Below are 26,056 nucleotides of genomic sequence, written 5' to 3'. Positions count from 1 at the left end.
CACTTCCGCCAGAGAGCAGGGATGGAAAACCTGGCTGGAGGCCACTTGGAGTTTTTAGAGTGAGCAGATGCTCACACCAATAAGGAAAGGAAACCTGGCTGAGTGTATAAATGATGCCCTTTGAGCCTTTTTATGGCCGGAAGGTGTTGTTAGCTTTTCCTTCTTGTATCTCATGCTTATGTTCTCAGTAAATAGAATAGGGGAATCTTCCAGTACAAGGAAGCTGATGGTCTCTTTTGACCAACTTACACATATAGGTTGCTTGCTTGCTTGCTTGCTTTCTTTCTTTCTTTCTTTCTTTCTTTCTTTCTTCCTTTCTTCCTTTCTTATTCATTTATTTGAAAGACAAAGTTACAGAGATAGAGGCGAGACTGAGAAGGATTTTCTGTTGATTCACTCCCCATATGGCTACAACTGTCAGTGCTAAGCTGGTCTGAAGCCAGGAACTTTTACTGAGTCTCTCATGTGGGTGCAGTGGGTCATCCTCCATTGCTTTCCCAGGGCACAAGCAGGGAGCTGGATGGTAAGTGGAACAGCCAAGAATCAAACTGATTCCCACATGGGATACTGGCATCACAGGTGGAAATAGCATGCTATGCCAAGGCACCGGCTCTAATGATAGATTCTTTGAGCCAAACTTTGGCCAACAAACCTTCATACAATAATAGGATTTTTTCTGGGGCTGCTTTGGGCAACACAGCAGCCACTGTCCACCTGTGGCATGGAACACCAATAATGTGGCTAGAGGAGCTAAGGGCTTATATTTTTTTATCTAAAAATTCAGGTTGATTGGAATAGCCATGGATGGCCAGTGGCTACCATATGGGGCAGGGTAGCATTTAATCTCCATTGCTTTTCTTTCTGGGCCTCCCCAGGCTGGGAGTATGATTAGAAAGGTGGTAGTTGTCAGTATGCACATGGGAAGCTTGTTGCTTTCCCCTTTCTAAAGGCCCCTGCACCTCTGGTGATGGCCCTTATCTCTACAAAGCTTTTGTAGTTTCTTCTCTGTCCATAGAAACTTAGTTGTTCTCAACATTTTGACTAGAGTGCTAGGAAGAAGGCACTCAGCTTCTCAGCAAAAACAGAACTCATTGACTCCCAGTTAACATATTAAAACAAAACACTTCAAATATGTAGTATGCATCTCTGCCCCAGGTCAGTACCTTTCCCTTGTTGAGAAAATCCTGACCTTCTGCTCTTGAGAGTGTAGTGATTAGAAGGCTGAAGGTTTCAGCATCAACTGTCATTAGCCTTGCATGGGATCAGACAGAGGGGCAGAATTCACCAGAATGTCAGGCAAAGCCAGCCACCTTCTAGCTGGGTTGGTCTTGTCTTCCCAGTTCCCTCCCACTGATGGTACTTGGGGAGCTAAACGCCTCCCTCTCCTGACTGCTCAGTTCCTTCAGAGATGCAGATACATTCGGGGGTTAAAGTCTTGTTAGCACACTTTCTGGGGTCTAGGCCCTACGACTTGCATTTCTAAGTTCTTCTCGGGTAGTGATGTTGATGCTGCTGGTCCAGGACCATGTTTGAGAACAGTCAGTTTCAGAAATCTTGCTTACATCTTGGAGAAGAAAAGGATGGTCATCCTCTTCCATCCTCTGTGCCTTTGGCTTTTCTATGTTGCCACCTGATCAGCCTGGCACTTGGAATTGCCTAGCTTTTTTACTTCTGCTTCACTCTTTGCCCAGAGTGCCCTTGCCTCAACCTCTAAGCATCTGGAAGGGCACCACATTCTCTTTGAGGGAGCCAGGTGGGGAAGAAGGAAGCCAGTAGAAAGGCTGGTTTTTGTGAACGCAGCTTTCTCTGCAGAGTTAAGGGTTGGGGGGCTGCTCAGCATGGTCAGGTTGTGTAGGCTGCCCACCTGCAACTCTGTTAATTGATTTTTCAGTGCCAATCACCGACTCACTTGGGTGTATTCCATTTTGTAGTCAGAAACCATAGAGAACTACTTTGAGGTGCCTCCCAGAAAGTACAAAACTATGAATTACTTATTTTGAAGATGGTTCATAGGACAGTAACAGGAGAATGTTGCATCTTTTTCCCCTATCACAAGGGATGGGAGTGCTAAGACTTCTTGGTGGCGAGTTGGGCAGTCTTTTCTGGGAAGATAAGCAGCTAGGCTTGTGTTCTGATAGGGCCTCTCCAAGAAGCTGTGACTGTTGGTTAACTTTGGCTTCACAGAGTGATTTTGACAGTGATTTGGATGAATGCTTAAAGAGGGAGATTTAAGCCCTCTAGCTGTATTAGGCATATATATATAGATGTAGATACATAGATCAATCTTTGGTCACTTAATCATTTTAGTCTTTCCATGAGGACAGATCCAGTTGTCATTCTAGTGAGCATAGGCTTTAAAAAGGGGGTATGGCTCTGACACAAGACTTAGTTAGCTCCTTTCCGAGCCCCAGGCTCACACACTCACTCCCTGTGTTATGTACCTCCCTGCTCATCTTCGTGTGTTGTGTGTCCTTAGCTGTTCGACCACATTGCTGAATGCCTGGCAAACTTCATGGACAAGCTACAGATCAAAGACAAGAAACTCCCTCTGGGTTTTACCTTCTCCTTCCCCTGCCACCAGACTAAGCTCGACGAGGTAAGAGAGGCTTTCAAACCATTCTATTACCTTGTTCTTGGCTGGGTGGACCAGAAAGGACATCTGAGTCACCTGCCACTGTGGTGTCAATGGTGCCCCAAAGGGGTTGAGTCCAGAATTCTGAATTCTGTCCACCCATGTGACAGGTGACTCTGTGTGTGTGTGTGTGTGTGTGTGTGTGTGTGTGTGTGTGTGTGTGTGTGTAGCTGCTGAGGAAATGGTGACAAAGTGTCACAGAAATGGGGTGTTTTCATCACTCTTGCCTCCATTAATATCACACAATCTCTTATCCTGCTGACAGAAGCAGGACTGAAAAATTAGAAACTCCTCTGATCTAAAGTATTGTGATAAAGATCTCGGGAATAAAGACACAGTAGTGTCTGGTTTGGGTAGTTCTAAGCCTGTTGTTGTTGCTTATTGGGGACCTGAGAGTCTCAGCTTATTTGGTTTTTAATGGGTCCTGAGTTTCTCCTTCCCAGCCTAGTCAAATGGCAACATACAAATTCAATCATGACTTTAGCCCAGTGGCAGTGACTTGTGCTCATGGTGGCTCTTTGAGGGGTATGGCCCAAGTTCTAGCTGTGAGAAATCAATATTCATTCCTCGATCCTTTTCCAGAGTTTTCTGGTGTCATGGACCAAGGGGTTCAAGTCCAGCGGAGTGGAAGGCAGAGACGTGGTGGCTCTGATCCGCAAGGCCATCCAGCGGAGAGGGGTGAGTGAATGGGTTAGCTGGTGCTTGGGGTCCATGGGTTCTTTTGGGTTCCCCCTGAAGTCTTCCCTCTTCTCCCTGCTGTGTTTGCCCATCTGATTTTGTGTGTGATCAGATGCGTTTTGGGGTCTCAGAGGAGTGCAAGGACTGAATAATCATGATTGTGGTGAAGGAAAGCCCCTAAGTTCTTACCCTGAGAAAGAGCTGGATATCAAATTTAAATAATAAAGTTGGGATGTTTTTGATATAAAAATGGAACAGAACAGAGAAGGGAAATGACACGGAAGAAGGGAAGAGAGAAAAGAAGAAGGAAGAGACAATAAGATGGACTCCATTAATGCACTGGTGGCTGTGGATTGCTTGCTGGGCTGCCAGTGAGGAAGTTGGGCCTCTGCATGGAGGCCAAGCAGAATGGGAAGTAGGTTGGCACAGTTTGACCACATGTGGACTTGGGAGTTCCAGCTCTTACCCTCCTGGGGATGGGTTAGTTGGGGGAAGCTCTGCTCTGGTTAAGCTGTATGTCCTTTTCCCATCTTCACATCTGAAGCCCTCTGTGATATTGATGGTTCCCCCATAGGACTTTGATATTGACATTGTGGCTGTGGTGAATGACACAGTTGGGACCATGATGACCTGTGGCTATGATGACCAGAACTGTGAAATCGGTCTCATTGTTGGTGAGTAGATTCTGGATGGTGGGCTGGAAAGGGAAAAGAAAATTGTGGTTAGGTGTTTTCTTGTACTTCATATCTAAAGATTATTTGTACAGTCACTTTGGAGGACTGAGACAGGACTTGTGTAGTTGGGAATAGCAGAGGACAGGATCTTGGGTTGTGATTCACTGGGAATTTCTGGCAATGAATTCCAGCCCACCGGGTACGCTTAGGTCTGTGGTGACAGAGGGAGATGAGGCTCTGGGGATGAGAAGGTGTGGTTGGTGCTGAGCAGTCCCTTGCTTTAACCAGGCACGGGCAGTAATGCCTGCTACATGGAGGAGATGCGCCACATCGACATGGTGGAAGGCGATGAGGGGCGGATGTGCATCAACATGGAGTGGGGGGCATTTGGAGACGACGGCACACTCAATGACATTCGCACTGAGTTTGACCACGAGATTGACATGGGCTCGCTGAACCCTGGGAAGCAACTGTGAGTAGGCTCTTCCTGGGAGGGTGGGCTTGGAGCTAAGGAGCTGAGGTTGGGTTTGGCCAAGGCTGGGCTTGGTTCCTTATAGTATTGTATCCCCAAAATGTTGCTCAGGCATAATCGGTTATGGAAATACCTGTGACCACCTCTCACAAAGAGAGCTGTGGAACAGATAGAGCAAGCATTGGACCAGATTATAGCTGATAATTTAGCTCTGACCTTTGGATTACCTTCCTCTCTGTGTAAATATTCATAAAACTCTTATCTTAGCCACATAAGAAAATGATGTAATGATGGTCAAGATTACCATCTCTAAAGACATCTTTTGTAGCTGCCACCCATCACTATCCACTACAAGGCTGTGGTACTTCCTAGCCCATGGAATCCTGGACTTCCTGCCCCAGCTGCAGGCAGGCCAATGGCTTGGTGGAGGCTGGCTAAGGAACCCCCCTGGATCTCCACCCTGGACTGTGTCCCAGTCATGACCGGGGGTGAACTAGAGAATGCCCCAGCAGTTTGGACCCTGACTGCTGTACTAGCCAGCCTGGCCTGACTTGACTCTTACAACACATTATTTCACTCTCGCATTTGCCAAACGTCCCTGTGAAAGATCTTAAAATAGGATTGCTGCAAACTCTGAAGGCCGTTGCAAAATGTTTTGAGTAATACGCTGCTCTCTGGGTCTTGTCGCTGTAACCATGTTAGGAGCTCCTTTAATGCAGATGTCTTCTTGGAGATGATTGCCCACCCTGTAAAACCAGGTTGCCAATGGGCAGCCCTTTTCCATGCAAGTGACCTTGCTTCCTCTTTACTTGTTGAAATGTAATTCTTTGCACTTTCTTAGGAATATTCACACTCGGGACACACTTAGATTGTGTCTTCCATGGATGGTGAGGTTTTTATGAGCTGAAAAACCACTCAGTCACTGCCTTCCTTCCTTGATGAGGCACGCCCAAGTTACCAGAGGAGCTATATGAGGAGCTATATGTCCTTTGAAGTGCCCAAAAATGGGGACTAGCAGTCAGGCCTTGGCAACACATCCCTAGCTTGTCCTCAGGCTAGACAAAGGCTGGGAGGATATATGAAGGGGCTTCAAAAGGTTTGAAAAACATGGAATTAAAAGTTTATTTTCTTACAAAAAGTAAAATGTTGAAATCCATGATTAGTTTTTCCAGACTATGCATTTTCCATAAACATTTTGAAGACCCCTCATGTGCATAGATTTAATTTTTTCTTTCTTTTTTTGCTTCAAAGTAAATTTAACCTTTAATTGAATTTCCCATGAGCTTTGAGTGCCTTCATAAGCCAGTTGTCAACTGAAGCCCTGAAGTCATGACAGGACAGTTCCTCTTCCCCCACCTACTGTGTCTAAGTAAATATCTTGCGAATATTGACCAGCACAGAGTAGTTTAGAATACATCCTTACAAAACATCCCCTGTACTTGGGAGCTCTGCTGGCCACAGAGCCAGCTCCCTAGCAGATGTGGAAGAAGACAACATGAGTTCTGGGCTAGAGAGGAGAGCACCAGTGTCACTGTCATCATGTTTTAAATCTACCTTGGGCTCTAACCCACTTTCTCAGTTCTCGGTGAGCACTGGTCCTGCCATACCTGGCCCTTGGTCTTGAGCAAGGCACCACCCAAGGGCAGTCCTGGTGTTCTCTGAGACCCAGATCTTTCCAAAGATTCCCAGAAATGACCCTTCTTTGTCAGGAAGCACTGCCAGTACTGGGTTTCCTCTGCCACATAGCGTTGGCCCTTTTGGTGTCTGAAGGAAACAGTGACACCTAGTGTTGGAAAATTAAGTTGCCTAACTGCCCTTGCAGTTGCGGGGTGGGGGTGGCCTATGCCTTTGCTTTCACCTATCCTCCCCACCTTCATAATTTTGAAAACCAGTTTTCCATGAAGGCACACTTGATCCACAGGTGGAGAGCAATGGGGATTAATGAGCTGCTAAAGTCTGTGCCCTGCATTTAATCTGATTGGAGTGCTACATAAAATTTTACTTATTTCAAAGACTTTTTTTGTTTGTTTTTTAATTGGAAAGGGCAATTTACAGAGAAACAGAGAGAAAGATTTTGCACCTGCTGGTTCACTCCCCAAATGGCCGCAACGGCTGGAGCTGAGCTGATCTAAAACCAGGAGCCAGGAGCCTCTTCCAGGTCTCCCATGTGGGTGCGGAGTCCCAAGACTTTGGGCTGTCCTCAACTGCTCTCTCAGGCTACAAGCAGGGAGCTGGATGGGAAGTGGAACATCTGGGATATGAGCCAGCATCCATATGGAATCCCAGCACTTGCAAGGGCAGGATTAGCCAATTGAACCATCATGCCAGGCCCAAGATTTTATTTTAAAAAATAGAGTACCTAGCTACAGAAAAAAAAATTTTCAAAATCTTTGCCCTATACATAAGTTACTTTAGCCAAAATTCAGACCATTCCAGAATATTCCATACGTCCAAGACCTGCAGGGCAGCCCAAGCCACCCAGTCCCAGAAGCCCCCTGAACTATCACTTGTTCACATTCCTAGGCTGTGCCACCTGTGGCAACTCTCCACCTGCCCTCCATCCTGTAACATCTGTTGAAGTTGGTATGTGTGGGTGTTGCTTCCGCAGGAAGGTTTGAACTCAGCAACAGGGGCTTCAGTTTTCCCATTTGTGTCCCTGCAGGTTTGAGAAGATGATCAGCGGGATGTACATGGGCGAGCTGGTCAGGCTCATCCTGGTGAAGATGGCCAAGGAGGAGCTGCTCTTTGGGGGGAAGCTCAGCCCTGAGCTGCTCACTACAGGTCGCTTTGAGACAAAAGATGTTTCCGATATCGAAGGGTAAGCTTCTGGCTCCTGCATATCTTTTGCTCGGGTCCCAGAGGGGTGGGTGGACATTAGAAGCATGAGAATGGAAGCTGGACTCGGGCCCTTCGAGCCCGGGCCTCTCCAAGAGGGTACTTCACACGGTGGACCACGCTGGGCCTGTGGCTTCGTTCAGCTCCCTAACCGGTTTTCTCTCTGTATATGTCGGGACCTGAACACTGCACTGGATTCGGTGCCGGAGATGTTACCTAGGGCCCCTTAGTGACTCTTAAGCACCTGTCTCCCTTTTCTTCTCCAGAGATTTCTGATTTCATTCCCTACCAGTTTATTTATTTTTAAACTTTTGATGATGCTTACTTAGTTGAGAAGGGAACATGCCCATGTGGACCACTACTTAGGGTGGGAAGGATCAAGCAATAGGGGAAAGTGGATGAAACTTGTTTCCAAGGTTTTTTCTTCTTCCTGTATCTGGGGGGAAGGGAGAAGCTGTACCCAGTATCCTAATCACATCAGTACCCAGGGATGGGGGACGGCCACCCGATGTCATCCCTGGGTCTCCAGTGTCCCACCAGTTGTTTTCAAAAGGAACTCCATTGCCTGGCTGGGCTGGTAGTGCAGATGACCTTCCTCTGTTTGATTTTTTTGTTGTTGTTGTCGTTGTCGTTTAATGATATCCCAACAATCAGGCCTAGAATCCTGCTTATAGACTGAAGAGATCTTACTGTTTCAGGGACCAGATGAGGTAGGACAGAACACTCAAACCAAGCAACTTAAGTAAAAACTCCTGGGAGGACAGTGTCTATTTGTTGCTAAACTCTAAGTGGATCAAACTACTCCTTGCCTGGAAGGTGTTCAGTTCTGCTAGCAGGTTAGTGCCAGCCCTGCATGGCTGACTGGATGCAGATAGATTCAGGCTGCTCGGGGGTGGAGGGGGATTGAAGACAAGTGGGCACTGCTGCTGGATTCAAATGATTTGAATTAGTTGGTGGCAAAGAGATGATCTGATTTCCCAAAAATCAGCCAGCATAGCACAAACTCACACTGATAGAGCTCACCAAACAAGGCGCCAAGGTCAGTACACATCACAAATATTAGTTGTTGGGCCCAACACGGTAGCTGGTGGTTCTCGCCTTTCATGTGCTGGGATCCCATATGGGTGCCAATTTGTGTCAGAGCAGCCCTGCTTCCCATCAGCTCCCTGCTTGTGACCTGGGGAAAACAGTGGAAGATGGCCCAAAGCCTTGAGACCCTGCACCCGTGTAGTAGATCTGGAGAAAATGTCTGGCTTTGGATCAGCTCAATTCTGGCTGTTTTGGCCATATAGGGAGTGAATCAGCAGACAGAAGATCTTCCTCTCTGTATATCTGACTTTTTGTTTAAAAAAAATGCTATTTTATTTACTTTTATTTGAAAGGTATAGTTACAGAGAGAAAGAAATCTTCCATCTGCTAGCTCACTCCCCACATGGCCATAGTAACTTCAACTGGGCCAGTTGAAAGCCAGGAGCTTCTTCCAGATTCCCCCTGTGGATGCAAGGGTTAAAGCACTTGAGAAAGCTTTCTCAAGAACACCAGCAGAGAGCTGGATCAGAAGTGGAGCAACTGGGACTTGAACCAGTGTCCACATGGGATGTCAGCACCACAGGTGGAAGTCCAATTTACTATGATACAGTGCTAGCCTCAGAAATTGTATTTTTTCTCAGTGGAGGCAAAAGTGGCTACATTTATTTTGCCCCCTCCTCCTTTGCTTGTCCTCCATCTCCCTCCCTTCTGGCAGGTGCAGCAGTAACAAGGGATTCTGTTGTTTCCAGAAAATGGAGTTTTCTGGAGCTGAGGGCTTGCGCTTCTTGCTCAGACCTCCTAATCACACACACATACTATCTTTTGCAATTCCCAGGGAGAAGGATGGCATCAAGAAGGCTCTGGAAGTCCTGGTACGGCTGGGCCTGAACCCAACCCAGGAGGACTGCGTGGCCACCCACCGAATCTGCCAGATCGTGTCCACACGCTCAGCCAACCTGTGCGCAGCCACCCTGGCTGCCGTGCTGCGGCGCATCAAGGAGAACAAGGGCGTGGAGCGGCTGCGTTCCACCGTGGGAGTTGACGGCTCTGTCTATAAGAAACACCCCCAGTGAGTCTGCCTCCTGAGGCCTGCAGTGACCCTGCAGGCCAGTTCCCTTGCCTGCCAGGGCGGGGTGGATGGACCATGGCGTGTGGGTCTTTGCAGGGGCTTGCATGAGATCACCGACAGGTGATTTTTAAAGACTGCTCATGCCTTGGGCTCTGCACGGAGCTGCCCCAGTTGCTAGGCATTCTCTTCCCACTCTGTTCCTCACGAGGCAGTGCTTCCATCTGTCTGTTGCTCCCACTTTCCCAGCATTTTCACTTGACCTGAGCTCCAGTGTCTTCATTGGCTGCTGTGGCTGAACTGAAGGCCACACCCAGGGACTTCTGGTACAGTACCTTAAAAACTATAACCTACATGCTCTGGACTTTTCAGAGGCAGGTGCTGGTTCAGAATGCCTGGGCCAGCTCATCACTGTGCATGTTTCTAACAGTACTCAGGCTGCTGGCCCATGCCTTGGTCCTGGCTCAAAGTAGCCACCACTTGGAAAACTTTTGGCTGAACATGTTGTTGCCCTTGGCTGTTCAGATACCATTAACGCTACTGGGAGTAGCTGACAGACAGGGGACCCAAGTACAGAAGAAGAGCACTTTTCGTTTTCCAGTACTGGGTCTCTCCAAGGTAGCACTCATTCATTGAGTGGCCGGCCATGAGAAGTAGATGGTGTTAGATTCAACAGACATCATTGGGCAGCTCCAGTGGAGAGGCTATATCATACTGGGGAGAGGAGCTTGAGGAAGAAGAGGTCTTGTGTGACTACATATGGGGGACAGTTAGAAGGGTCCTTTTCAGAACAGGTGGACCCAGTTGAATATGTGGACGTTTGTTCACTGACCCCTTTTCTGGGAACAACTGGGGAAAGAGCATTAGGGCGGCTCTGCTCCTGCAGGTACCTCCTGGTGTTTGAGCCTAGGAAGTAACCTACTGCCACCACCATGTGCCCTGTTGGTCTCACTGTGCCCATCTGTCTCTTGTCCCACCTGGGTGACTGCAGTTTTGCCAAGCGTCTTCACAAGACTGTGCGAAGGCTGGTGCCCGACTGTGATGTCCGCTTCCTCCGTTCAGAAGATGGCAGTGGCAAAGGGGCAGCCATGGTGACGGCAGTGGCCTACAGGCTGGCTGACCAGCACCGAGCCCGCCAGAAGACCCTGGAGTCTCTGAAGCTGAACCATGAGCAGTTGCTGGAGGTCAAGAGGAGGATGAAGTTAGAAATGGAGCGCGGTCTGAGCAAGGAGACCCATTCTGTGGCCCCCGTCAAGATGCTGCCCACCTACGTATGTGCCACTCCTGATGGCACAGGTATGTCACCCAGGCCATTGCACTGCTGTGGAGGTTGGGCATTCTCATTGGATGTTTGTTAGCTGTATTATTGTGGAATCCCACTGGAGGTTCCTCTGCTACCAAAGGACAGTAATAGTGGTCAGTAGTCTAAGGTTCTTACTGTGTGTCCAATCTGTGCAGTAATCCACTTAGTCTTCATAAAGTGTTAACAGAGGTGAATATTAAACTTTGTTTAGTAACAACCTGCTTCATTTGGCAGAAGCTGAGGCACAGAATTAAGACCTGCCCAAGTTCACACAACTAAGAAGATATCAGAGCTGAGATTCACACTCAAGAATTCCGGTTCCAGAGCCAGCTTTCACAACCACCCCATTGATCTGGGTCAAAGATTGACAAACCATGGCCCAAGAGTCAGATTTGGGCCACAGAAGCATTTGTAAATGAAGTTGTATTAGAACACAACCACCATGCCTGTTCATCTACACATTGTCTATGGCTGGTGGCACTGTGTGGCAATGTCCAGTGGCTGATAAGCCCAAGTTGCTCCCTGGCTTGCCATGTACAGAAAAAGGTTTCAAATCTGATGTTGATCTTCCAAGCAAAGAAATGGTGGATCTATGTGCAGGCTAGTGTATATGTAAATATAGCACAGTGGATATAGGCTCCAGAAACAAACTTGGGCTTGGCCCCTGCTCAACCCAGTCTGCCTGTGTAGCCTCAAGCAAGCGGTTTACTGTACTTCATTCAGCCAGGTTTCTATTTTCTATGAGAATGGAATAAAATGCCTCCCCTGCAGCATTGCCAAAGGGGTTGAATGAAAACTGTGTTGCATATTGGAATTCCCCAAGAAGGAAGGTGCTATTCATTTGAAATGATTTCCCTTCTAGTTTGTTTCAAGATCTTGGCTCTGCTAGAATCCTGGTAGCCTAGACTCTAATATAAAGTGATGTCTAACTTGGCCCAAATGGCGCATTTAATTAATGATAAGCACCCTGTATCAGCATTCCCTGTTTTCTGCATAGCTCATTCTGACTTCCACCTTCCTCTTGGATTCAAAGGAACTGGCTCTGGCCCAGGGGATCCTACCTTCTTCACTGTTGTGTAGAGCTCATGAGCCGTTGAACGGCTTCACCCACAGGGGACGGTGCATTAGACTCTGCCTTGCTGTTGCAAGGTGGGGATGGCCCAACTTATCATCTTCTTGGTCTGTTTTCCAGAGAAAGGAGACTTCCTGGCCTTGGACTTGGGAGGAACCAACTTCCGGGTTCTGCTGGTACGGGTGCGAAACGGGAAGAGGCGTGGTGTAGAGATGCACAACAAGATCTACTCCATCCCACAGGAAGTCATGCATGGCACCGGGGACGAGGTGAGACATGGGCTCTGGGTACACTCCTGGACCTTCAGGTCAGCCTTTGGCATCTGCTTCCCCTTGGCCTGGGGAGGGCTAGGCAGGTTCAGAGAGACCTGGCCTGGTCCTTCTTCAGATTTGGGTTCAGGCTTGTAATTCTTCTGGGTGGAGACCTTGAGTTGGTACCCAGTCTGCTATGGCTAGAGCCCTTCCTTGACTGCCACCCATTTCTCTCTGTAGCTCTTTGATCACATTGTCCAGTGCATCGCTGACTTCCTGGAGTACATGGGCATGAAGGGCGTGTCTCTGCCCCTGGGCTTCACCTTCTCCTTCCCCTGCCAGCAGAACAGTCTGGATGAGGTAACAGCACTTCCCAGAAGACTCTATCAACTCTAAACTTACTCGCTTACTCGGATTTCAAGGGAAGCTGTGGTGGTGGGAAGTTGAGTCAAGAGGAGGGGTAAGGGGGCATAGGTACCCGGTAGGAAGGAGGGAACCCTTGGTGGGAATGAGGTAACACAAGACTGGTGAAGATTAAATAGGCCAGCTCAGCAGTGATAGTCTTTGGGATGAAGATCATGCTAATTAAAATACTAGCAATTCATGTTTTTTAAGCATTCACTTTGTACCAGATACTGTACTAGACTTGCCACATGCCTTATCTCAGGTTGTTCTCATAGCAGCTGCCCAAGACAGGCTGTTTGTATGCTTTACAGAGAAGCGCAAGTGCCGAGTACCTTGCCCCAGGTCATGCAGCAGGGGTGTAGCCAAGCCACAGCTTCAGTCCTGGTTTTCTGGCACCCGAGTCCATGCTGTCAATGACACTGCAGGCTCTTGTTGCAGCATCAGGGCATTTTTATTCTGACTCCTCTTGGGTAATTGCCCTAATTCTTCTCTGGTTTCACATTTACCTCTCATTCTCCTTCAAGTTGCCTTGGATGAGTGAAGCAAGTGGTAAAGATATGGCGCTCCTGAGTGTTTTCATGAGTGTGCTGAGGAGTAGAGGAGAATGGAATAGGCCACGCTTGGGTGTGGGCTAATGGCCAGTGGAGCAGATGTCAGAGTACGGCCACTGAGGCACCTGTTCCTTTGTGTCTTAGTGAGTCGTGTCTGTGCCCATGTGCTTGCCACGGATGCAGTTGCCAGGTAGAGAAGGCATGTCCTGCCCTAGATCCGTGCAGAGGGCTGATGAACCAATCTCAGAGAAGTAAGAGCTGCTGTTTGGTACGTGGCACTGAATTGCTCAGGATTTGCAGTGAGATGCTAGTCTGCTTGTGCACCTGGAGGGCTCCAGGAGTGGTTAGAACAAGTCACAGGAAGGAAGTAGGGAGGATAAAGGCAGAAGACCTAGCCAGCATGGGAACAGGCTTGTGGGCAGAATTGGCCGGAGCCCATCCATGGGAGGAGGAAAGGCCAACCGTGTGCCACAAGGGCATGGAACACTGATCACCAAGTTGTTCATCTGTGTTTTGTCAATGCCTCCTTCTTCTCCCTCCTTGAAGTTCAACTTCCTCTGTGCACTGGTTACATGAAGGTTTGGGGAAATAGTGTAATGAAAAGCCTGCGTCCTCCATCAAAATGCCTAGATTCAAGTCCCGGCTGTACTTCTTACTATAGTCTCCAACTAGTGTGCCCTCTGGGAGGTTGATAAGCAGGTGATGGCTCACGTAGTTGGGTCCCTGCCACCCACATAGGAGACCTAAGATTGAGTTCCTAGATCCTGGCACAGCTCTGGCTGTTGTGAACATTTGGGGAGTAAACCAGCAGAGAGGAGTCCACCCTGTCTCTTTGTCTTTCAAACAAAACAACCTTAGACTGAGATATATAAAGGACAGGGACAAGGCAAACTTCCCAGGGAAGGAGACACTATGGAGGAACATTTATATGAGTGCATTCATTAATCAGCAGGCCTGGAGGGAGTCTGGCTCTTGTCCTCTAATCTGTAGACCTTGAGCAAATGACTCTAGAACTTGAGTTGCCTAGGAAGTGGGCCTGATCATGACAAATATCCCACAGGTGGCTGTGAGGATAAACTGGTATAATACATGTGATGTGCTCAGAGCAGTAGCTGGTGCAGAGAAGGTGCCCAGGATACTCCAACTAGTACTTAATAAGGCAAACTGAGCATTCTTCATGGGTGAGGTTGCTAACTTGAGAGGTTGAAAGCTGGAAGCACAGCCCGGACCCTGGGAATAACTCAAGAACCTTTCTCTGATTGCCTGTCCATGCCCATGTGTGATTTTTTAGAGCATCCTCCTCAAGTGGACAAAAGGCTTTAAGGCATCTGGCTGTGAGGGTGAGGACGTGGTCAGTCTGCTGAAGGAAGCCATCCATCGGCGGGAGGTGAGCAACGAGGCATCAGGCCTGATGTCGGAGGAGGCCACATGAAGTACTGTTGTGTTGATGAGTGTGGAGGTGGCGTGTGCCTAATTCAGTGTCCTCTCCATGTCAAGCCCTTTTGTTAGCCTGAGGATTCAGGAGGGGCTGCTGTGAACACAAGCACATGGCCCTCTAGCAGGTGCTCTTAGAGGCTGTGAAGAAAATTAATTTGGGGAGAAGAGGTGAGCGGATGGTGTAAAATGAGTTGAGAAGGGCAGTTTAACAGCACAGCTTGGAGTGGTCTCTGAGGAAATTACATCTGAACAGACATGAATGAAGAAGCGTGTGGGGGGCTCACTGTGCTTGGCATGTGCGTCTGTCCTCTCAGGAGTTTGACCTGGATGTGGTTGCTGTGGTGAATGACACGGTGGGAACCATGATGACCTGTGGCTATGAAGACCCTCACTGTGAAGTGGGCCTCATCGTTGGTAAGAAGGCTGGCTGGCCTTCTGCATGGGGGATGCATGGCCTCGGGTGCCTGGGAGGCCAGCGCTGAGTGGGCCTGGTGCTGCTGTGATTGGCAGGTACGGGCAGCAATGCCTGCTACATGGAGGAGATGCGCAACGTGGAGCTGGTGGACGGAGAAGAGGGGCGCATGTGTGTCAACATGGAGTGGGGGGCCTTCGGGGACAATGGATGCCTGGAAGACTTCCGCACCGAGTTTGATGTGGCCGTGGATGAGCTTTCCCTCAACCCTGGCAAGCAGAGGTAGGCCCGCAGCCACATGGGGATTCTGTTACCTGTATCCTAGGATTGCATAGTGTTGTAGGCAGCAGCCTCACTGACTGTACCACAGTGCTAGCCCCAACCTTATTCTTTTAAAGGACATTATGCTGGGCCAACAGGTCCTCAAGCCATTGCATGGTCATGTTCGATTCCAGTGGCCTGGGCAGGAAGTCTACAGCCGGTGTTAGTGGTTTGATTCATGATGAGCAGGCTCAGAAGAAGGTGTGCCAAATGTCTAGTGAAGATAGGGATTAACATGGCATCCAAGAGTGGTGTTTTGAGGGGGGTATTCCCTCTTGAGGAATTGACAGGAGGCCCTGGGAATAATTCTAGAAGGTGGGGCAACTCCTGAGGGCCCTGTGGGCCTTTGCTGCAGGTGGCAGATCAGCATGTGAGGATGCCAGGTGTCTTGCCCAAGTGAATCTGGTAGTGTAGCCTTTCACACCAAGAGGAGTCAGCATATCTTCCACTTTGTCAAACACTGGGACAACTGTGGAGGTCTTTTGTGTCTCAGTACATCCTGACAACCTTCTGGTTTAACTTCCATGCATGTTGAACCCTCTAGGTTTGAGAAGATGATCAGCGGTATGTACTTGGGGGAGATTGTACGTAATATCCTCATCGATTTCACCAAGCGTGGGCTGCTGTTTCGTGGGCGCATCTCGGAGCCACTCAAGACAAGAGGAATCTTTGAAACCAAGTTCCTGTCTCAGATTGAGAGGTGAGAGTTTAAGGCTCAGGGCAGGTTGGGACTGTGTTCACCTGTTTACCCATGGTTAGAAAAGCTAAAGGATCCACACGTCAAGGAAGATCAGGACATGGCTTTTACCAAGGTCATTTCAGTAGTCAAGACACTCTTATCTCCAGGGCTTACTTGCATAAAGAACATAATGGGTAGAGGTGATTTAAAGGCAGGTGTATCATGCATCACTGGATAGTGAGATTATAAGGATACATTCTGAGAACTGCATCATTACAAAGTTAGCATGGACATTGTAGATGAACTTGACAGCCACGAGATAGTTAGGTTATATAATATCATAGGACCACTCTATGCCATCCATGCATGATCATGCATGACATTTTATGGAAGATCATGTTAAGCATGGTGTGAAACCATTTGAGGCAATATTACATGTCTCTGTAAGGCAGGAAATGATTCCAGGCTCCCAAAATGGTTCCCTTTATACAATAGGTTTGTTTTCTCCTTCCCACTTTATTTGTGTTAGTTTCATAAATCGGGCATGGGCAGAGTTCAGACCACTGGGGACGGGAGCATCAGGAATCTGTTGCTGGTCAGTTCACGCTTATCCTGCAGACCTGTGGACAGCAAAGAGAAAAGGACATAAAGGACTTTGCAGCCAGGAACTGCTCCTTCTGGGCATTGCCACTGCCTTCATTGTTTCCCAGTGAGTGAAAGGAGTATATCTTCCTACAAGCATCAGTTTTGTAATGCAACGTCCAACCTTGCACAGACCAAGTAGAATGGCATCTGTTTCTTTACATTCCAGTCCCTCAGGCAGAGCCAGTGCTGTCTAGTGCAATCACTGATCTGAATTCAGGATCAGGAGCCATCTTCTAAAGCACACTCCCAGAGGGCCAGACCTCACTCCCATCATGGAGCTTCTGATGAAGGATCCAGGCCCCAAAGTAGGAAGCCTCAAGTGCTCGTGTCTCACACTGACCACTCACTGTTTCCTTCCCGCTCCAGTGACTGCCTGGCTCTGCTGCAGGTGCGGGCCATCCTGCACCGTCTGGGGCTTGAGAGCACCTGTGATGACAGCATCATTGTCAAGGAAGTGTGCACTGTGGTGGCACGGCGGGCAGCCCAACTCTGTGGGGCAGGCATGGCCGCTGTGGTGGACAAGATACGAGAAAACCGGGGGCTGGACACTCTCAAAGTGACTGTGGGCGTGGATGGGACCCTCTATAAGCTACATCCTCAGTGAGTATCTGGGTCCAGCCTTCCCTGCCTGCTTTCTCTTTTCTTCCTTCTCTCCACTCTTCTCTCTTTCTTAAACATTTTATATGTGAAGATGTGTATACTCCAGCTTGAAGGTTCTGTAGGCTTGTGTTCTATCAGCCCTCCACCCCAGCACTGGGAGCCCCTCAACAAGCCCCTCTGCGATTGCACCCTCCCTCCCCCATGCCACAGACAAGTATTGTGTTAATTTAGTCATTTGCTTTTCTTCCCGCTATAGGTCAAGGTACACATTTCTGTGGGTTAGGTTACTTATTTCTGAGCTGGCCACTAATGGAATCGCAGCATCTCTTCTGCAAATGGCTTTTCCCACACAGTGCTTACAGTTTTGAGATGCTGCATCCACACTGAAGTGTGCAGATGTAGTTGGTTCCTTTTCAGATCTGGAGATCACGCCACAGAGCATGACATTTGAATTCTGGATTGTGACTATTTTACAGTGCTGTTGTGATGGCTTTACAAAATGTATGCTAAAACTCGAGCAAGATTTTTTTCCTACAGCCTGGGGCAAGCAGATCACAGCCACTGGCTGGTTTTGTTAGAACACAGCCTTAGCTGTTTGTTGATGCCTTGTCTGGATGCTCACAGACCAAACGGCTCTCAAGTTACTCTTGTGCTGCCCTCCATCTCTCTGTTTCTCTGTTCTCTTCTTTCCCCTCATTTGCACATGTTTTGAATAATTCATCTTGAGGACAGGAAATGCTCCCAGACTCTCCCCCAGAAACCTTTCAGGTAAAGAAAGAGTAAATGAGTGGACCTGTGCCTTGGCTGGGCAGTGGGCACAACATAGTATGAAGGACGGGGAGCCTGGGTTCTGTCTTGCTCACGTCGTGTTTGTTTCAAGAGGCTCTTCCAGAATCTACACAGTTAGTGAAGGAACCAGGTCTCTTTCCTTGATCAGTGTCATGGCTAAAATAGGAGCATGGGTTCTGGGTGAGTGTTGGGAGGGAGGCAGCCTGGGGCTCTGGGACCTAGCATCAAGTCTCCGATAGGGAAGATATCCTGACATGCTAGGGTGAAGCCAGCATTGACAATTTATTTCTCATGCCCCACATGGAAAGACTGTGGCCACTGTGCTATTCTGGCAGTGATTTTATGTCTGCCTGTTTTGTGTGCAATGATACATTGGAGTGGATGTGATTTGATGTGAGGTAGTGTCCTTGGAAAATACAAAGACATGCATGGGCATCAGTCTCCCCCTGTGGAGTTTCTGAAACATGTTCTGAAACAGCTTCTGTGCCGTTGAACTTCTCTTTCTTTGACGAGTTTTAAGGGCATAACTTGCCAGAATCTCTGACATTTGTCCCAGAGTCCTAGCCCCTTCAACTGCCCTTTGTGATAGAGAACTTGAACAATATATTACTAGCATCCCCAAGCCTCTGTTTTCTAGTTGGTATTTATGAAGTAAATGTTTCCCAGGTTTTAGCAGTCCATCTGCTCATCTTCATGGTTGATCGGTTTTCAGCGTCACTTCTTAGGTCTCATCTCTGAGGACACAAAAGAATCGACTTAAATCCTTTTTCCTGTGTTTTCCTCCCGCCCTTTCCAGCTTTGCCAAAGTTATGCACGCAACAGTGAAGGAACTGGCCCCCAAATGTGACGTGTCCTTCCTGGAGTCGGAGGATGGCAGTGGCAAGGGGGCAGCTCTCATCACTGCTGTGGCCTGCCGCATCCGAGAAGCCGGACAGCGATAGGACCCCTGACATCACAAAGGACTTCTGGTTCTCCCCTTCCCCACTTTAAATTATAAGATGTCACCCCCGTGTCAGACTGACCCCTTGGCTTTTCCTTGGCAGAGAGGATCCCACTGGACTGGGTCTTGTTCCTGTAATTACTCACTGTACAGTTTGATACCTACAGATAAACACAGCTTGAAGTAAGAATTTGTTCCCATTAGTCACAACCAGCCCCATTGGTTCTCTTAAGAAAATTAACTCTTGGTAGTAATACCCCTGGTCATGTTCCACACCTCTGAAAGGATGGGGGTAATACTGATAATGACAACAGTTCTTCACCTCGGAGCCTGAGCGCAACATTTCTATGTGAAAAGCGTCCCCCAGCAGAGCGCCAGACATCTGGGCAATCTGCAAGTGAGCCTGATTCTTCTACAGAAGAGGTAACAGTGGAGGGAATGGATTTCCAAGGGACAGCCACTCTTCAGCCTCATCCACTTATGTGTGTGCTGTGGATTCCAGCCTCTGCCCGGACAGTGAAACCAAAGCCAAGAATTGATGCTTCCTGCCTGTAGGCTCGTAGTAATGCCTCTTTGTAGGGCCACAAATCATACATACGCAGTGGAGCTATTGGGGGCTGGGGAGCAGAGCATTTCGGTTTGTTTTTCAGATTTTTTTTCTCCTGCAGAAGTGAAAACACTGTATTTTCATTTTAATTTATGTTTGAGATTTATTTAGTTGATGAAGTAAGTGTTCATGTTGACCTGTAATGGTCAGTTGTATGTAATGTATTTATATGTGAATGTATTGTATATAGAAATGTGGAGTCCCCATGGACTCAGCCTCATTTGTAGATTAGTTAAGGATGGAAGGTGGAGTTCCTAGAAATACCTCGTTCCTGCATCGCCTCTGAGAAGAGAAGAGAAGCCTCTCTTGGGCGAGCAAATAAATGGCAGGGCAGCCACCTTCCAGCTCTTCTTTCCTTCTCTTGCCGGCTTGGAATGTGTGAAAGGCAGAGACGGGGCAGAGGTGGGGCCTGTAGCTTGGAGGAGAAACTACAGCAATTGCTGCTCTGTGTAGAGACTATCCAGCGCAATATTCCATGGGATGCTGATCTAAGGAAACCAAAGGATTCATTTCAAAGGGACTCAGACATTTGTACTCTCATTTCTTAAGGCAGTCAGTGCTCATGGTACTTTCTTCAAGTTCTGAGAAGATAAAGGAAGCCACCAAAAAAATGTCTTAAAAACTGTTACCTAATTGTCAACAACAGACCAAAATGAAGCAATTAAGCAACCAAACCAAGGCTCAGGGACAACTGTTTTTCTTAATGTATGTGTGCCCCTGGGTTTGTTTAATGAGTGTTTTGCAGGAAATGTTCATGTGCTTCCCTGGGCTGAGTTGGTATTGGTCTGCTGACCCGTTTTTATATTTTTATACACAGAATTTTTTCCAACTGTTGAAAGGGATGGGAATGGCATAAAAACTTCTCTACCCTGATCAATTCTGAACACCCAGGACCCAGTTCTCTTCACAAATGCACGCAACCACAGTCATTAAACCTATACACACATTGAGACTGTTGTAGCACATTAAACCTCAGCCTGCAGTGCTGACATCCCATATAGGTGCCAGTTGAAATCCTGGCTGCTCCACGTTCCTTCTAGCTCCCTGCTAATGCATCTGGGAAGGCAAGAGAAGATGGCCCAAGTGCTTGGCCCCTTACCACCCATGTTGGAGACTCAGATGATGCATCTGCCTCCTAGCTTCTGCTAGACTCAGCCCTGGCCTTGCGGCCATTTGGTAGCCAACCAACAGATGGAAGATCTTTCTATATCTGTGTCCTTCTGTCTCTGTAAACTCTGCCTTTCAAATAAATAAGTAAATCTTAAAATTAAAACAAAAACCTGGACACACATGACAGAAAAAATGAGCTTATAACACCATTAAGTAAAATACAAAGATGCAACAGAGATGGAAACTCAAGACTCAACTGCCCCCTCCCCCCCCAGTTTTTGCGCATTTTCCAAATGTGTACTATAAATGGGGCCTGATTGTTTTAGCAGAGCAAAGTGAAGAACTGCCCAGATCCCCCTGGGAAGCTCATGAAGAAGGGGTTGGGCCTTCTCGTTTGTTGCAGGCTCCCTTTGTCTGGGGTAGCTCTTCGGTCACTCCCATCTACACCAATTGATCCAGAATGTGAGCACCTCTCTGTAAGAAAGCCAAAAGCCACCTGCAGGTTTGTGGGTCACCAAAGGATGTCCATGAATTAGAGATGAATCTCATTGTAAAATTGAAAATTAGACATCTTCTATGAAATTATACTTTTTGTTTTTTAAGGCAGAGATGTGTGTGTAGCTATTGAAGATGTGCTGCTGGTTTGTAAAAAGGAGTGATGGAAATGCATTTTTTAAATGTTTGCACTCCCAGCGTTTGGCTGACAGCAGCGTGTTGGTGCTGCTTTGCTTGGTGTGAACCAATGGATCTCGATCTTTGGGGTGTGCTAAATCGTCGATCATCTCAAATCCTTGAGCACTCAGTCTAGTGTAGGTGTTGTCATGTACGATAAAGAACTAGTGGAATTAACTATGTGATGTTAACTATTAATAAATTTTAACATTTTTCAAAATAGTCCTGGTGTGATTCTTGAGCGCTTTAAGAGCGTGGTTATTTTGGGAACATGTTAGTGCTTCCTGGCTGGTCTGATGGATAATTTATTATAAGTATCTTGACTTTTACTGTGTTGTTGTCTTTTGGTATCTACAGGGGATTGGTTCCAGGAATTCCTATGGAAGACGAAATTTGTGGAAACTCAAGTTTTTAATAAAATGGTACAGTGTGTGCCTATGATGTACACAATTGTCTCATATACTTTAAATCATCTCTAGATTACCTGTAGAGTCCTGGCTGCTCCACTTCTGATTTAGCTCCCTGCCGACATGCCTGGGACCCAAATACCTGGGCACCTCCTACCCACACCAGAGACCCAGATGGAGTAGTTCCTGGCTCTTGGCTATTGCAGCCATTTGGGGAGTTAATCAGTAGACTAAAGCTTTGTCTCTTCCCCCTGTCTAACTTTCAAATAAGTAAATAAATCTTAAAAGAAAGATTCTAAGCACTTGCCTCTGTTCTCTCCCTACCAACTTTCCCCTCTTCTCAAGGCAAAGAATGATTTTGGAGAATATCTCTAAGCTCCCACTGACATTTCCAGGGTTGTGCTTCAGGACAACTGCGGAGGAAGCTGACCAGGGCCAAGGGGGTAATACAGAAAGCCATTGAGTGATTGAGAAATTAAGGTGAGATCCCACAAGTTTCTAAGTGTAAACTGGTGAAATGATGAGATTATTATCATACTATTGGTGGAAGCGTTAAGTTAGTACAGCCGGTTTGGAGAAACAAACAGCCAACTGCATCCAAAGCAGGCTTTGTGTATTTTTTTTCTAGAAAGTGGGGTTAAGAAAATACACATACTTTTATTCTATGGGAAGTCGAGGTTGGGACTGATTTGTGTGAGTTGTAATAGGTTAAAAAGAGGCTCTGTGTACTGGGCCTGCCCACCTTGTCTCTGATCCCAGTCAAACGATCTATTCCAGTAAACACTTTGAATGCAGTGCTGGAAGAGCTGAGGCAGCAGACAGCACAGGGAATTAGCCAGGCATTAGCAACAAGCCACTTGTCACTCACTAGCCGGATCAGAAACCTGGGGAGGGAGGAATAGGACTTGCAGCTCTATGGAGACAGATCTACCCTGCTTCTCTGCCCTATCCATGTATTCTCTAGCGTGTTTCCCGATGGCTGAACCTGGCAGGAAGTGAGTAACAGGAGCAGGTTGGGCGACCTGGGTTAGAGCAATTGGGAAAGTAACAGGAGGGGTGTCCTGTGAGACAGTTACGTGGAATTACAGTTATGTTGTGATCCAGACAGCTACATCATTAAAAATCAGCCAACAGGGCCCAGTGCAATAGTGTAGCGGTTAAAGTCCCTTGCCTTGAACGCTCCAGGATCCCATATGGATGCTAGTTCTAATCCCAGCAGCCCTGCTTCCCATCCAGCTCCCTGCTTGTGGCCTGGGAAAGCAGTCAAAGGATGGCCCAAAGCCTTGGGACCCTGCACCCATGTGGGAGACCTGAAAGAAGCTCCTGGTTCCTGGCTCCAGATCAACTCTGCTTCAGCCATTGCGGCTGCTTGGGGAGTGAATCATTGGATGGAAGATCTTCCTCTGTATATCTGCCTTTCCAATAAAAATAAATAAATCTTTTAAAAAAAATAAAAGAATCAGCCAATAGTATTCTGGAAGTATATTTGATAATACAGAAAATATTGACGGTATGTGGCTTCATGCTGAAAGTATGTTACAAAACAGACACATTTTGAGACCATTTTTGTGTGCAGGAGGTGTAACGAGTTTCCCCTAACACTTCCCTACCTCGCTGAGCTGTGGTACAGGCCAGAGGCTTCTTCCTCGGCAGCTGCCCTCAACTTGCCCAGCCCCCAGGGTTCCTGAACCTCCACCCAAGTTACCTGGGCTTTGCCAATCTCAAGCAGGTTGCTGCTCGGGGCTACTGGCAACAGCAACCTGCTGCTCTCCCACTCCCTACGGGGGCAGAGTGAGAGTGGTGTGGAGCGGTAGGGGTGAGTGTATGGGCTCCCGAGCTGACACAGACCCTTATTAATTCCCCTACAGACTGTCACTGGACAAAGTGGGCAGAAGCCTCCATCATGAGGCCCTCAAAACCCTGGATTTCTGTCCTTTCCTGTTCCTGCCTCTGCCCTGGGGCCGCTCAGCCCAGATTTTTCTGAAGCAGATGGATGGCTGCACTCAAGTGCCGTCCAGTTAGCCATGGCCTTTCTTCTGGCTTGCTTTCCTTGCGTTTGGCCCCTAGGTGTAGGAGGCTAAACCTTGCTTAGCCTTGCTCACTTCACTTTTCATGAACCCTCCCTGTTGCTTTTGTCCCCATTCCCATGTTTCATTCTCCGTTTACAGTTGGGCAATCCTGCTGTTTGGTGGACAGGTTTTTATTGTTTTGTCTCTTTAAGAAGCATGTCTGGTCTTGTGTGCATGCTTTTTAAAATGTATAGAATGCTGCTGACTAAAAGTCTCGGTTTCTTGCTCTGTGAGCACCAGCTTTTACAGACCATAGATGTTGCAGTGTGTCCGTTAAATTTGTCATTTCCAGTTGCTGCCTAATATCCCATTGCAAGAACGCGTGATAGCTCCCGTCCATTCTCTCTGTGGTGGACATGTGCATGGACTCAACTCTGGCTGCACAAGCATCACGGCAAAAAGTATGTTTGCACACGCCACCTTTATCATCTGTGATAATCTCTTTGGGCATACCCAGGAGCAGGAAAGCTGGATCACAGGGCGAGGTTTACTGCATTTGACCACCACAACGACCGGATTATCTTCCTGAAAGACTGCCCCAGCCCTCATTCCACCAGCAGCAAATCTCTGCTAGAAACGTGGCGTCATTCAGCTCTCCAGTCCTGGTCCATCTGCCGAGAGCCAAGTGAGACTTTGTGATTGCTCCACTTTGCATTCACTCTGATCACTGTGGACCTGAACATCCCCTTGTGTTCTTAGCTTTCTGGATTCTCCTTACTGGCCGTTTCATGATCGTATACATATTCATTACTGACTTTCAAACAGGGTTCTTTGCTTTTCCTTCCTGATTGGCTGGAGTTCCTGATTTAGTGTCAGTGTCAGTCTCGTGAGCTGTGGTTGCTGCACGATCTTTCCCTAACCTGTCATTTGGTGCACATAGTGGGGTACCTAGCAGCCTCCTCAGCCTCTAATAGATGACCCCTGTGGTAACATCTTCAGGTGCTGGATTTGCCCTGCAGGTAGGATTGACAGACAAAATGCAGGCACTCATTGTTTCATCCCAAATATTGCATGGGATATACTTATGCTAAGTAATTTCATTGCTTATCTGAAACGCAAATTTGAACAGAGTCTATATTTTTCTTTACTAACCTTGGTAACTATCTGAGGGGCGAAATTGCTCCTGGTTGAAAACCACAGGTGTAGAGAAACCTAAGAGACCTTGTTGGTTGGCCTTGAAAACGTCATCATTAGTTGTGGTTGGCTCTTTGTTCTGCTTTCTCCATGGAGGTGATCATATTGTCTGTAAATAATGGCAGCTTTCCCTCCAAATTGCTAAATGATGTCTTTGTCTCTCTTCTTACAATGTTGGATAAAATGTAGTCCTAAGGTAAATGGCAGTAACCCTTGCACGCTTGCAGAGGTGCTGATCTGCTTCACGAGGGGTCCATTTCATGACCTCAGCTCCCAAAGACCCTACTCCCTGGGCCAAGATGCTGGGCACTAGGAATTAATGAGTATGTTTTTGAGCCAGCACCCATATGGGATCCCGGCGTGTGCCACTGAGCCATCGTGCTGGGCCCAATTTGCTAGGTTTTATATTTCACCTTTTAAAATGTAGTAGTGTATAGTTTGCTGTGATATGTTTCGTAATCAACCCCTTGGTTATTCATTTCTAATTTTTGGTGTTCTGGTCTGACAGCATGATTTGTTTGATGCCAATTTTCTGGAACTGTTTATTGTAACCCTTTGCCTGGTATGTGGGTAATGCCCTACCCTCCTCCACCTGCTTGGAGACTGTTTTCTCTGGTGTTGGTGATAGTTGTAGACAGACACGAACAGAGGCGACGTGACTGAATTAGAATCTAGAGCATTAATCTGGGTTTCTTTAAAATATTTTTTATTGTATTTACCTATTTATTTATATGACGGGTCTCACACAGAGAAAAGACAGAAGGCTTCCATCTGCCAGTTCACTTCCCCTGATGTGTGTAGCTGGGTGGTTGGGAAGCCAGAAGCCCAGAGCTCAGCCCCGCTCTCCTGCACAGGGGCAGGGCCTAACTATCTCAGCGGTGATGGGCTGCCTCCCACATCCACCAGGGCATGTTAGCAGGCAGCTGTAATGGGAGTGCAAGCTGGACCTCAATCCCAGGTCCCCTGTCGTGGGAGGCCAGCAGCTTCAATCCTGGGGCTTGATGCTCACCCTATTTCTGAGTTTCTTGTTGGAGTTACAAGTGACTTGTTTTCTTGGAGAGCAGTAGTCTCATCTCTCGCCAACATTCTTGCAACACTGTCACTGATGTGTCCCTGGTCTGGGGCTCTCGCCCAGCCTTCTGGGACCTATCAACCTGCTGCATCAAAGGAGAAGATGTAAGCTCCCACCAGCCTGAGCAATGATGCTCTATCCCGTCTAAGCTCCATCGGCCGCTGGAGCACTCAATTCTGGAGCCACTGGTTGTG

General features: G+C 47.6%; 1 protein-coding gene across 1 annotated transcript in view; it reads left to right on the top strand.

Annotated features, from left to right (window-relative positions):
• HK2 (hexokinase 2) overlaps window positions 1–21,402 on the top strand; it is a 53,542-nt gene extending 32,140 nt beyond the window's left edge. Inside the window, exons 4-18 of the mRNA XM_040993639.1 lie at window positions 2,477–2,596; window positions 3,215–3,310; window positions 3,885–3,984; window positions 4,273–4,456; window positions 7,119–7,274; window positions 9,156–9,389; window positions 10,378–10,682; window positions 11,882–12,030; window positions 12,253–12,372; window positions 14,260–14,355; window positions 14,720–14,819; window positions 14,916–15,099; window positions 15,683–15,838; window positions 16,829–17,062; window positions 18,648–21,402. Of these exons, the coding sequence (XP_040849573.1) occupies window positions 2,477–2,596; window positions 3,215–3,310; window positions 3,885–3,984; window positions 4,273–4,456; window positions 7,119–7,274; window positions 9,156–9,389; window positions 10,378–10,682; window positions 11,882–12,030; window positions 12,253–12,372; window positions 14,260–14,355; window positions 14,720–14,819; window positions 14,916–15,099; window positions 15,683–15,838; window positions 16,829–17,062; window positions 18,648–18,792 (2,379 nt within the window). The 3' untranslated portion in view covers window positions 18,793–21,402. The remainder of the gene's footprint in view (window positions 1–2,476; window positions 2,597–3,214; window positions 3,311–3,884; window positions 3,985–4,272; window positions 4,457–7,118; window positions 7,275–9,155; window positions 9,390–10,377; window positions 10,683–11,881; window positions 12,031–12,252; window positions 12,373–14,259; window positions 14,356–14,719; window positions 14,820–14,915; window positions 15,100–15,682; window positions 15,839–16,828; window positions 17,063–18,647) is intronic.
• The last annotated feature ends 4,654 nt before the right edge of the window (window positions 21,403–26,056 follow it).

This window comes from Ochotona curzoniae, unplaced genomic scaffold (genome assembly GCF_017591425.1).
Source record: "Ochotona curzoniae isolate NIBS_2020 unplaced genomic scaffold, NIBS_Ocur_1.0 contig_883, whole genome shotgun sequence".
In the NCBI taxonomy this organism is placed as follows: domain Eukaryota; kingdom Metazoa; phylum Chordata; class Mammalia; order Lagomorpha; family Ochotonidae; genus Ochotona; species Ochotona curzoniae.
This window is presented reverse-complemented; position numbering and strand designations above follow the sequence as displayed.